The 14456-nt window shown below is 35.7% G+C and overlaps 1 protein-coding gene across 3 annotated transcripts in view; it reads left to right on the top strand.

Annotated features, from left to right (window-relative positions):
* The window catches only part of LOC145984375 (dedicator of cytokinesis protein 7-like), a 138746-nt gene that overhangs the window by 112734 nt on the left and 11556 nt on the right, over positions 1-14456 (top strand). For all 3 annotated transcript variants that reach the window (XM_083118035.1, XM_083118037.1, XM_083118036.1), the window contains 3 exons: positions 305-485; positions 3656-3801; positions 13482-13608. In XM_083118035.1, coding sequence (XP_082974161.1) covers positions 305-485; positions 3656-3801; positions 13482-13608 — 454 coding nt within the window. The remainder of the gene's footprint in view (positions 1-304; positions 486-3655; positions 3802-13481; positions 13609-14456) is intronic.

Genomic DNA, 14456 nt, shown 5'->3' with positions numbered 1-14456 from the left:
GGGCCATTTTGTCACTATAGTCAGACAAATTTGAGCAGGACACAACACAAGCTGCAAAGAGAATTATGCTGGCTGTGGGTTCAGATGCTAGACCCCTGTTAATTTGCAAAATGCAGTCTAGGATGTGCTACGTGGAGGTGAGATTGATATTTGGGGCATTCCAAAATGGTCATCCCTTGCACCCCGTAATATTCTAGTTGGACATTGTACTAGGAATAAGAGTAATAATATTTATACTTCTTTCCAAAGTGGTATAGAGATGTGAACATCCACATTTATTTACATATTTTGTTTATTTTTATAGAGTTTCTATGAGGAGAGATTTAGTAGTGACAAGGTTGTGATTGTGAAACACTCCAACACTTTGAATGTTCAAGAATTGGACCCAAACTTGCATTATATCCAGATTACATATGTGGAACCTTATTTTGAGATGTATGAACTTCAACACCGAAAAACACACTTTGAAAGGAACTATTGTGTTAGTAAGTATAAAGTTACAGAACATTTCTCTTTACATTTAAATATACATAATAATAAAATATTATTATATTTATTATATAATAATAATATAATATAAATATTATTCATTACCCATTTTTTGTCTTTTCCTTATATTTTGAATTTTATCTTATTTTTGCATCTCTTTTCTTCCATTGTTGACTAATTGTGGTGTAAGCATGAATGATGATTGGATTAAATCGATGAAGAAACTTTCACAAAGTAACACCCATGCCTAGGCTAGGAGAAAACTGGGACCTTTGGTGCTGAGTCAGTAGATTGACCACTTTATGCATTCAGTCACATTGATTGTGGGAGCGTACAAAATATTGCAGGTGCCAATGAATGAAGTTTACTTACGCTCCATTATGGAAATTTCCAACACTAGCTGGCCTTCCCAGAGTCGAGATCTGAACCCTATAGAACACCTATGTGATGAATTACAACATCAACTTTACTCTAGAATCCTGCATCAGCACGTACTCTGGCTACAGCTCTTCAGGGAGAATAGGCTGTCATCACTCGAAACATTCAGCTGCCTGGTGGTAAGTCTCCCTGGCAGAGTATGGGCTGTGATGAAGGCAAAGGGTGGACCCACCCCATATTAATGTCCAGTGCTGGGGAACATGTTACAGGAAAAGTGTGATTATAGTGTCCAGATACTTTTGATCAGATAGTGTACTTCAATTACAGCTATGGCCGAGCTCAATAAGTTGTTGTCTTTTGATCTCACCACCGAAGATCCCATTCAAATCCTGGCAAGGACATGGGTGTCTTTGTGAGTGTTCCTTCATTAATTTCATCATATCATCACTCATCTTCATTGTTGCAATTAGCCAAAGTGGCAGAAAAGTGATGCTAATAACAAAAATACAAACAAGGAAGGAAATACGTCAATGAACCAATAACAAGTGACATTATCACTAAAACATATTAAATAATAATAAGATATAATATCATTAGTAATTATTTGTAAAAAAACAACAAAAATTATTAGTAATGTACGAGGGGGTGCTGATAAGTCCTTAGCTTTCCTAAGAAAAAAGACAAAGTTAAAGTTTTATGAAGGACTTATTCAACATACTCTCCCTTCAATTCGATGCATTTGTTGCTGCAGCCCTGCAGTTTGTTTAGGCAAAAAAAATGGTAAAGTGTTCCCCTGTGCTTAGCACCACGCCATGAAGGCGTATAGGGGTGTGGGGGTAACACCCCACACTTTCTTGATCCGGTCGTGAGTGGGGGTGATGTGATCAGCACCTCGCCCCTCACTGCCTTTACCCCCAGGGTTTCCCCCAGGTACCCATGTTATTCGATGCTGGGTGGGCGCCGGGGCCGCTTCCAATGTTAGAAACGTTCCTGGATTTCAATCGGCCGGGGATCGAACCTGGGACCTTTAGCATGGTAGTCAGATGCGTTACCAACTGAGCCACCGTGGCCACCTTTTGTTTAGGCCATCTACAAAAAATTCTTTAGGTTGGGTGTCAAACCATGCATTTACAGCTACAATTGCATACGAAATGTTGCTGAATTTTTGTCCCTTCAAGTGTTTCTTTAAATTTGGGAATAGGTGGTAGTCCGATGGGGCCAGGTCAGGTGAATAGGGTGGGTGATCCAAGGTTTCAAACCTTAACGTAGCCAATTTTTGCATTGCAACATTGCTAGGTAGACAACTTTTCGAGACAACTTTCCACAACGTTTATTTTTTAGCTCTGAGAGAAGCCTGTCCAGTAATGAAGCATAGTAAGCCCCAGTAATGGTGTGACCTTGTTGTATATAATCAACAAAGATTACCCTATCCCAAAAAGCGATGGCAAGAAATTTTGCACTTGATTTTTGAACACAAAACTTTTTTGGTCTCTGTGAACCACTGTGACGCCATTCTTTTGATTGGCCTTTTGTCTCTGGATCATACAAATAGATCCATGTTTCATCCTCCATGGCTAAATGTTCCACAAAATTATTGCCGTCCTGCTCAAAACATCTCTCAAAACGTCACCCTTGCATGCTTTTGGTCGGCATGCAAACATTTCGGCACCCACTTGGCCGACAGTTTTGTCATGTGAAGATGATGACGAATAATGACTCCAACGCATTCACGGGATATACCTAGGTCTTCTGCTATCTTTTTTAGCAGAAAATCGTCGATCTGCGAGAATCATTTCATGCACCTGTTCAATTGTTTCGGGCACAATCACTATGGAGGGTCTCCCACGATGGGATTCATCTTCAGTGACAAAATGTCCTGTCCTAAATTTGACAATCCAGTTCTTAACAGTACACCCTGGATTGCATTTGACAAATGAGGCTCTGGCGACTGGCTCTATGGCCAGTATAATTCTGTGTGTTGTCCTGTGTTTTGTCACTATATGTGCTGAGTGCCTCTTTACAGCCTCAGCTTTTAACCAAGGTTTAACCAGACACAATTTTATTTTTGTTCTGATAAGGGACTGGACCCCACATAGTGTAACGGGTGCAAAATAGCCTTAGTGCTGATGCACCCAAAATTTTAATTTGAAATTTGAAATTGAAGTTCTTAAGAGTAGCATGGCATGGGCATGTTTGTAGCATCTCATCATAAATGGTTTTTGCAGACTTTCCCTGGAGAAAGAGGAACTTGATCACTGCTCTGCTCTCAAGATCACTGAACTTGACTGACTGCCCTGCCATCTCAACTAATCACCTGAAAAGAAATACTTCCATTAGTACCACTGATTTGATTTTTGGTAACAAACATATAGAAACATGTAGCTTTCAAACAAAAAAAAATAATTCTTAAAATAGGAAAATGGGAAGAGGGCAAAGCTAAGGACTGATCAGCACCCCATTATAAATTTTAAAGAAATACATTCATAATTGGTTATTTTCACTGTTGATGGGCCTAAGTGCTACTCTTTTACACTACTAAAATATCAAATCAGGAACAACCCCAGAAGGTAATGAGGATTGAAGATGTTGATGGCTTTTATATTTCCATGATTGACTCAGGTACTTTGAAAAAATAATTGTTGAATATTATGTCAAGATACAAAATTAAGTTTGTGCGAACTTACTTTTAGTCTTGTGTAGATTTCCAGTTTTTTTTATTATTTTATGTTCTTTTTATCATGTACATTTTTGGACTTGATAATAATGTTCTAAATAATATTTATTGTAGATAAGTTTGTGTATGCAACTCCGTTCACAATAGATGGGCGAACACATGGCAAACTTCATGAGCAGTACAAACGCAAGACAATTTTGACCACTTTGAGCCACTTTCCATATGTCAAAACAAGGATACCAATTGTGCAAAAAGAAGAAGTAAGTACTCTGGAATGCACTTAATTATTTTTGTTGTAGTAAATATTAGAACCATAAGAATGAATTATGGAATGAATTATGTGTGAATTATTGATTATGACTTATGGTTAGGGACGTGAAGTTTTCATTTTAACGATAACACCAAAAAGTTGAGGAAAGCAAAATGAAGTGTTTAAAATGCATTTGGGTAAGTTAAGGAGGTAAGTTTTCGATGTTTCGGAATTACAAAATAACGCGAATTATGCCATTTTAAAAAATAACACCGAATTTTGCATTTTAACATGAAAAACTCTGCAAAATGCAATATAACACTTCTATTTTTAAAAAAGAACTACCTGAAGTGCTATTTGATCTAACGTTTCTAATCTAGATGGTAAATGTTTGATTCAATATAAATTGTCGTGCTTCATTTATTGCAGTTTGGCGCAGACATGACTGACAGTGTTTAACCTCTTCCTGAAATAGAATTCATTCAGGGGGGGATCTTCCCAGAAAGGAAATTTATTAGGAAGGGAGAAGCACCTGTTGTGTTTCGGCAGGAGAAGGGAGGATGTGTATGTGTACACAAGATGGTATTTTGATTTTGCAGAGGGATTTTCTTGGCATTGTTGGGGAAAGTGACTATTTTTATAGATTTGGTGATATCATTCAATAAACATTTCATATTTACTGGTTGATGAGATGAAATAGTTTTCCAAATGGAAGAAATTTGGTCATTTCTCACAAGGGTAAGCCTTGAATTTTTTTTTTGCTCTTAAAACTAAAATTTGTCTCAATTTTCCAGAACTAAAGCAATGTGAAAATCTTAAGCATAGACGGAACAGTAAAAATGCATGTAAAAATGTCACCGATTTTAAATTAATAACATTGAATTTTGTCTGAAACAGCAAAAAATGACACTGAATTGCAGTATAAAATACGAGGCACATGTAAAAAAAAAAGGGCCGATAATATTTTATGCGGGGTTGGCAACACTGATGAAACTGAGCATGTGCAGGAGCATGCCCTAGTATTCTGTGCTTGCAACCGAGATAGAATCGTCAGAATGGGGTTTTCCGTACATGCGAGTAGCAGTAAGGTGAAATGGCTGCCATAATACAAAATCCTGCGAAATGTGAAGTAAGATCTGTCATACGATTTCTGAACGCCAAAGGACAGAATGCAGCTGACATCCATCGGGACTTGTGTGCCATTTATGGACCGACAGTGATGAGTGAAGGGAAGGTCAGGCAATGCTGCAGAGAGTTTCGGGAAGGGCGTTCAAATGTCTATTATGATGAGCGTAGCGGAAGCCCTAGTGTTCAGATGGATGACCTGGTGGAACGTGTTAACGAGAAAGTGCATGCCAATCACCAGTTTACAATATCCGAACTCACCAAAGAGTTTCCAGAAGCATCTACGAAAACAGTGCATCGAATTATGACTGACAACCTGGGGTATCACAAACTGGGTGCAAGGTGGGAACCAAAAATGCTGACAGACGCTCACAAAGAGCAAAGAAGGACAGCTGCACGTGATTTTTTGGACCGCTGGGGGGAAGATGGGATGACCTCTTTTTGCACATAGTGACGGGGGATGAAATGTGGATATCGTACGTCACTGGGGAGTCAAAGCGGCAGTCAATGCAATGGCGGCACTCTGGTTATCCTAAAGCGAAGAAATTCAAACAATCACCATCAGTTCACAAAATCATGGCAACCGTGTTTTGGGACCAAAAGGGTGTGATTTTTGTGGAATTCTTGGAACCAGGATAAACAATTACAGCAGAGGTGTATTGCAAAACACTGAATAATTCTGATCCATGACAATGCCCGCCCACATACAGCTGCTCGTACTGTTGAGACAATTGAAAGATTTCGATGGGAACTATTGAATCATCCCCCTTATAGCCCTGACCTTGCCCCCAGTGATTTCTTTCTTTTTTTTCACCTGAAAAAGTGGCTTGCATCGAAGCGTTTCAATGGCAGTGACGTGCTCAAGTCATCAGTTCTGGACTGGCTGCACACATTGCACTGCAATGCCAAGAATCCCGGGTTTGAATTTCGCTCAGGCTTGGTTGTTTGTGAATGTCCATTCATCAATTTCATTATTTCATCACTCATCACCATCTTCACAAATTAGCCAAGAGGCACAAAACGCGAAGTAAAATAAACTAAATCAATCAATCAATCAATCTGGACTGGCTGCACTCTCAGGCAGCAGATTTTTACGCAGAGGGTATACGGAAGCTTGTGCCACACTATCAGAAATGTCTGGAGGTTAATGGTGACTACGTTGAAAAATAGCCAAGGTATGTACTTGTTTCTCAATCACAATAAATTTCTTCTCCTATCATTTTCTTGTGTTTTAAAAAATATCAGCCCTTTTTTTTAACATCGAAATGCAGGGGAAATATAACAAAAACTTCATGTCCCTACTTATGGTGAATTCAAAATGTAAGTCAGAATGAGTGAATTGACAACTATTTATTTTTGGATATTTTGAAAATTTTATCAGGAATTAACATTTCAAGGAACTTTTTGTGAAATATTTGTACCTGACACTTCTGGATTATAGTGCTCCCATTGAAAGTCACAGAAGTGTCAGTGACTATACATGCATCTTTAAGTGACATACTATTAATACTAAGCGCACCTAATAGCTCATGTTAAAACTGTGCAACTGTAAGCCCAGTGTACACTGAAAACAGCAGGTTCTGAATCAATATCAATATCAATATGTTTATTCATCATTAAGGATTACAATAATACAATAGATGTCGTCATTGGTACAAATATAAAACATAATAAAAGAATAGTATAAACATACAAATATAAGACATAATACAAGAATAGCATATATATATCTAAATATAAAAGTCAATACAAGAATAGCATAAACAAGCCTACATAAATAATAAGTACTATATAGGGTGAGTATGGAGAGGATAGTATTGCATATATTAAAAGTTCTAGAAATTTAAATCTTCTTTTGAGTGCAGAATAAATTCATCTATTGAGTAGAAAACCTTTTCTCTTAGCCAGTCTTGCAGCACCCTTCTAAATTTTTCAAGAGGTGCATAGTGGGCTGTCCCTGGCAGCTGGTTGAAGAGTTTTATTCCCATGTGTTTATAATTAGTTTGTACTTTGCTTAGGCTGGTTGGTAGTGTGTCCAACTTATAACTGAATCTTGTGTTGTGTCTGTGTACAGAGTGTCTTATGTTGAATTTATGAACATTTTGTTTGATAAACATTAGGCAGCTAAATATGTATAGGCATGGAACAGTCATTATTTTATATTGTTTGAAAAGAGGTTTGCATGAAACAGATTGGTTGAATATTCCAGCCATATTTCTTACTGCTTTTTTCTGCCAAATAAATACATTGCCAGCAGTTGACGAGTTACCCATAATAAAACCCCATATGTTAAATGGCTATTAAAAAGCATAATAAGATTGTACCAATAAATTTTCACTTACACAGGATCTAAGTTTATTTAATAAAAAGATGACTGGCCAGTTTGCAGCATAATTTGTTTGTTTGCACATCCCAGGATAATTTTGAATCTAGATGTAGACCAAGAAGCTTTACTGAGGTACATTCATTCATTGTCCTTATTTAGGGTGAATAATATTTTCTCTGTTTTATTTTGATTAGTCAATTGATTAGTTTCAAACCAGAGAGTGGACACATCTTCTACTTCTTCATCCAGTTCTTCAAGTATGTATTTATTATTGCCAATTGTGAGGAAAGTAGTATTGTCTGCATACAAAACTGTTTTATGAGGTATGAAGCTGGGTAGATCATTTACATAAATGTTAAAAAGGAAAGGACCAAGAACAGAACCTTGGGGGGCTCCACTTTCAATATTTAGGAGATCTGATTGTGTACTATTTATACTGACCATCTGCTGTCTATTTGATAGATACGATTTTATGAGAGAGAGTTCAGCTTCTAGGATACCATAAGAGTGTACTTTTTTCATCAGCATTTGGTGTGAAACTGAATCAAAAGCCTTATTTAAATCAATAAGTGTTGCACTCACAGAAAGTTTAGATTGAAAAGCATTCAGTAATGTTGCAACAATGCTTTCATTTGCTTTTGTGGTAGATGAATGAGCTCTAAAACCATACTGAGCATTTGTGAATAAATTATTATTTGAAAAATACTCATCTAGCTGAATATGTACACAGTGTTCTATAATTTTTGATAGAATAGGCACAAGTGATATTGTATGGTAATTACTTGGATTGGACTTATCTCCCTTTTTATGTATTAGAACAACAAGTGAGACTTTGAGACATGTAGGGAAACACCCACTGTCAAACATCCAATTAATAAGAGTAGTAAGTGGGTACTGCATAACGTCAATAATTCTTTTTATAACAACGTTTGATAAACCATAGAAATCCTCTGATTTTGAATTGTTTAATTTTTGTGTTGCTTTAATAATATCCATTGGCTTAACTTCATACCATCTGAATCTAGGCAGATTACTACTATTGTCATGTGATATTGGTACACCATTTACATCACCGTGGATACAATCTTTTGCAGCATTGATCTTTGTGGGATCACCATTTTCAGACTTGACAAAGAAGTAATTAAATTCGTCTTTGGTAATTGAGATATTCTCATTTGGTTTGTACTTCACTTTGCCTAGCTCAGTTTTAATAATATCCCAAGCTGCCTTACATTTATCATTTGAATTATTAATGAAGTGATCGTTTGCGGCAAGTTTGGCTTCTTTTATTTTTGATTTATAAATGCTCATAATTTTCAGATATCTAGCCTTATCCACCTTATTATTTTTATATCCATAGTAATACATCATGAGCTGTGTTTTTAATTGAGTTAATTGGGGAGTATACCATTCACCTACGTGCTTTGTTTTCGTTTTGCTGAACTCTGAGGCAGCAGTCATTGTATATTTTGGAAATAGTGTTGATACAATTGTTGAATGCCTTGTCTACATTTGCGCAAGAAGTAATTAAGTAAAACCAATCAATTTCTATTAGTTTGTTTCTCAGTGTATTCAATCTGTCATCATTAATTAATCTAGCAGACTTGATCTGGGTATGTGTATTGTTCAGAGGCATATCAGTATTTACTTTCAACAGGCCTTTATGATCTGATAAGTATAATCCATTAAATATTCCAATTTCATAACTAGCTTTATCTAAATTTGTTAAAATGTTGTCTAAACATGAGTCTAGTCTTGTTGGTTTATCATTTGCACAATAATAGTCGAGTGATCTTAACATATTCAGAAGGTATAATTGCTTAGTACTGGCATGTCGGATATCAATATTGATGTCTCCAAGAATTATTATTTTGTGTTTACTAAATTCTTTATCAAGGTGTGAGATAAGGTTTTGTAAGTGCCCAATAAAAAAAATCTATACTGCTTTCGGGTGCTCGATAAATGGAGATGACAATTATTCTTAAATATGGTAATAGTACCGCAACAACTTCAAAACACCATTCTACACAAAACTGACTGACATCTAAAACTGAGAAATTAATATCTAAATTTTCATTGATATATAATGATACCCCTCCATGATTCATGCTCGATCTGCAGTAACCAGTCATAAGCCTAAAACCTGGTGGTTAATACATTTGTAATTCTCCATCCCTTAGCCAATGCTCATTAATACTTAAAATGCTGTGTTTTATTTCCCCAATTATTATTTCTAACTCATCTAACTTATTTCTAAGAGATGTTATGTTTAGGTGAAGTAGCATAATACAATTACTATTGCATTGTGGTATGGTTAACCTGCTTTGTGTAAATGGTAATGATGACTGAGTCAGTTTCTGTACTGACTCAGACATTATGTTTTTTCCTGATTACTTGCAATACTTATAGCTATGAACTGATACAAATTTCTTTTTCCGTTTACATTATAATGTAAGCCATTCATGGTGAAATTTTCTCTGTTGTTATTTGCTTTTATTACCTTTGCATAGTCTATTTCATTAATGAGGTTTTCATTTTGTCTGTTTGTCTTCTTAATCTCCTTGTTTATTATTGATCATTCTGGGAGGTCATGTCTTACAGGAATTTGTATTACATGCACATTTGTGTTCTTCAGGATGGCAAGTTTTGTTTTTAGTTCCCGCAAATACACCTCTGATTCATTCTACGCTATGTCATTTGTACCACCAATTATCACAATATTATCCTCCTTAGTAAAGTCTGAACATAATTTCTTACAATCATCTAAAACATCTTTTAGTTTTGCACTTGGTTTTACAATGCCACTTATCTCACAGTCTTCCATGACTGTCACTTAATATCAGTACTTTGGGTTTTGCATTCTTTGTTTTCTTATTTGCTTTGATTTTCTTTTCTTCTCCCAGTCCATTGATCACGTTTGGTTGTTGCTTGAAATTGCATTTCTCTTTGAGAATTCAGGAGATGCAGTTCTTATCCTGATTTTGGTCTTGACGTACACTGGACTTATTCTGTAGTTCGCACCCCAAGTAAACGTTTCCTTTTTCGTTTTCTTGATCTTGAAGTACACTGAACATATTTTGTAACTTGCACCCCAAATTGACGTTTTGTTCTTCGTTTTTACGACACTGTTTCTTTCCTCTGCTCACAACTTCACTCCAAGTTTTGGTTTTTCCATTATCTGCCTCTAGTATTGCACTTTTTCTTCAGTAGCTCATTTTCCTTCTTTGCATTGGTAACATCACTATGCAACAGTTGAATAATTTCCTTCAATGATAACACTTCACATTCAAGATCCATAATTTTTCCCCTCAGTTTTTCATCTGTATTTTCCGGTCTGGTTTCCTCGTGTTTTCTTGAATTTTCTTGTTAGAAGGTGTTGCTGATTGCTCGATGCATTTTTGTGCTCTGTCCGTAGACTGGCACAAAGATTGTTTACCACACTGAATGTTATTATTTTCACTTAGTAGGATATCTCTTGTGGGAGTGATACACTGTTGTCCATTTTCGTCATTTTCTTTTGGCAGAATAGTGTTTTGAATGTTTTCCCCACTTGGCTCGAATTTTTCTTTACTGGTGCCAATGTTTCTCGATTTTAGTGTAGTTTGCTTCTTCTCTGTGTTGTTTATTTATATTTTGCGACTAGCACATAGTATTCGGTTACTGTGGTAAGATTTTTTTACACTTAGAATGTAAACTGTAAGGATTAGGTTGTGTTTTTGTTATCAGATTATTAACGGTGGATGCCATCTTATTAGAATGACTAATAAATTGGTCATAATAACTAATGAGTAACAAGGGTGTAGGGTCTCTATGCTCTACTAGCATCCTTTTGTAACGGGGATGGTACTTTATCTTTGTAAAACCAAAACTATCCACTACAACAAATTCTTAAGAAGCTGGAAAAACTAGGTCCTTAGAAATACTTCTGGCTCATAAACAACTACATATCCTAACTGCACAGGTGTGCGTAATGGAAGTGGCCAAAAGATTGGACATTGTCTGGTATCCTGCTTTAGCGAGTTCCATAGGACATAAGAAATAAAGACACAATTCCCATCATTCATACAGACCTGCCACAAACACTACCTTGGATTGAAATATAAGTGGGCTGAAATAACTGTATGCAAAGCCCATAGAATCTCTTTTCAAATTTGGCTGTTTATTGTAATAGGACTTGCATGTAAATCTTAACAAACATGGGTACATATTATTATTAAACAACAAGTATAGCGGCAAGTGGCCCACGTTCTTTGACTGTAATTGAAGAGAAGGCCATATCCTATTTAAAAGCTCAAAATTCAGAGATTCTGCAAGATAATATTAAGCTATAGTTATGGAAAAAGAAAAAAGTGAAGATGTAATTTTTTTGATTTAGTACAAGAATAGACCCTCAGCACAAGAGTCCGATATAACTATATATATATATATATATATATATATATATATATATATATATATATATATATATATATATATACAGGGTTTATCAAAAAGAATCATCCGATTTCGAAAGGCTATATTTAGGAAACCAATGAACATAGAATCTCGCAGCAAGTTGTACAATACATGTTGTAACATCAAGTTTTACTTACACTAGGTTTTGATTTGTTGCAGGTAAGTGCTTTACTGGTACAGCTCAATCTTTAGTCCGCATCAAGAAGGCAACCCAGCAACAGCAAGCATTCTGCGTTCTCCACTTCAAGAAATGTGAGTTTGTTACAACTGTGCAATGTCGAATACTGTGAGCAGTAGGTGGTGACGACGAATCTCACGCTGCACAGCTGTAACGGACTCACATTTGTTGAAGTGGAGAACGCAGAATGCTTCCTGTTGCTGGGTTGCCTTACTGATGTGGACTAAAGATTGAGCTGTACCAGTAAAGCACTTACCTGCAACAAATCAAAACCTAGTGTAAGTAAAACTTGATGTTACAACATGTATTGTACAACTTGCTGCGAGATTCTATGTTCATTGGTTTCCTAAATATAGCCTTTCGAAATCGGATGATTCTTTTTGATACACCCTGTATAATGCAGATAAACTGTGATTAAATTTAACAAATATTCTCTTTGTATATATTTCCTCAATCAGCTTAAACACACAAAATACTATAATATATGATGTATATTGTATCAGGTACATTTTAACAATCCATTTTAACATTAATCAACAGTCCCTTTTAAAAATTATGCTGCCAAGAATTCCTATTTTACTTTAAGTTTTTGCCCTGACAATAAATATAGTTTTATAGAAAGGAACTTTTGTCTACTCGGCAAAATAAGACAGGCATTCATTCCCACATTCACTTCCTCCACACTCAAACTACACTGATATGAAATATATATTAACAATCGATACGTCACTATACTTACATTCTTCAATTGCATCAAAAGTGCCTTTTTCATCATCCTCTAGTATGTCGTAATAATCAACCAGATAATAAGCGCAACGCTGATACTACAATGAAGCTACAAGTAAGTTGTTTTATTCTCAAGCAATTACAAAACTGAAGTTTTAAGGAATGGAAAAATCTGAAAAACTAAACTGTGCAAGAAAAATGTTGTTGCCTGTTTCTATTTAATGCCACACTGAAAACTACTTAACAAGAGCTTGATGTCTGCTAGTTCGAGTGGCATCTTCCTTCCAAGCTTACCACATGCATAGCGATAAGCCTGTTTGTTGCAGGCAGTGGCGAGTATTGGAGGGGAAGTACACTGGTAGATACGCACATACAAAAATCCAGGACAACAGAGAGAGAGAGAGAGACTGATTCATGGTTTCCAGTGAAGAAACTTCATGTACCTCAGGGAATGAAAAGACACGTTCGCAAGCTCTTTCTCGATTTGATAGCCATCTATCGGGAAGCCAGTTTGCACACGATTTCTGAATGATGGATGCACTGGTGATGCAATTCTCACTCACTCGCACACTTTACTAGTGAGTGAGGTCATGGTGGATGGAAAATAATTTAATGTTTAATTACGGTCACCACAGTACTGATTATACATATTGAAGTGACTCGTCAAATAAATTTGAAACACACTATTTTAACAAGGAAGTAAACTCTTCTTATATATCAAAAATGCACAAATGCACTGTTTCTCTTTATAGTAGCAATGTAAAATTACGTGTGTGATGCTCTTATGATATTCATTTGATGATGTAATAAAATCTGATTATCATACAGATCAATTTAATTCCATTTTCAATTTAGGACACTATACTAATAAATTTTGCAGATTATCCTTTGTCCAATTGAAGTGGCCATTGAAGACATACAGAAAAAGACCAAGGAATTGTCTGAAACAATTACTCGATGTCCTCCAGATACCAAGATGCTACAGATGGTGTTGCAAGGTTGTATTGGTAAGCAGCAAATATTGATTTTATACATTTTGTAATATATTTTCATTCACATTTTCTAAATTTAGAAAGAAACCTCTTAGAGGTTTTCAATTAGCCATGTTTTTGTTTTCATAAAGGATCCTACTTACAAGATACCTTCATCAAACAGTTGTGAGTTATTATAATATTTTCATTGCATCACTTTGTAACCTTGCAAACATTTTTAAACAATTATAAATGGGGAGGGGAATTGACGGGTACAGTTTTTCCATGCAATATTATTCACTGCTTTTATTCTGAAAGTAAAACAACACCTGTGTTTCTCTATTTTTTTATTTTCACATCATTGTAAACAGTCATTACAAATTCTGCCTCCTGCAGCGGCTAATAGAGGGTCAGAAAAGGAACAAAATGTCTGGTCAGAAGGGCCATGTTATTCACATTCAGTTAAATCATGGAAGACGTGAAGTTAACATTGTCAAAATTATAATTAAATATGTTCTGTACAAAAATATATAAATAGATCACCTGTTAACATCATGGTGTGTATGTGTATTTCTTGTATTTATTCCATTTATTCATTTATTTATTTATGAGTGTATTTTATTTATTTACTTATGGTATATTTTTATTTATTTTTAAGTTTTTGTGTTTGTAGAAACATTTTTCTTACCATTTAGACTAGGTATGCTTTTTTCATTGGTGGGAGCTTTTCAAAAACATAATTATGCTATTCTATCACGAAAATTAGAAATACACGAACACTCACTTGGAAAGGAGCAAACGCCAGCCCCTGTGACGTAGTGGTTAGCACATCGTGCTACGACACCAAGGGTTCCAGGTTCGAATCCCAGCCTTGGCATGGATGT

Source organism: Lepisma saccharinum, chromosome 2 (genome assembly GCF_977018435.1).
Source record: "Lepisma saccharinum chromosome 2, izLepSacc3.1, whole genome shotgun sequence".
NCBI lineage: Eukaryota > Metazoa > Arthropoda > Insecta > Zygentoma > Lepismatidae > Lepisma > Lepisma saccharinum.
Note: the sequence above shows the minus strand (reverse complement) of the source record. Positions and strands in the feature narration are given on the sequence as shown.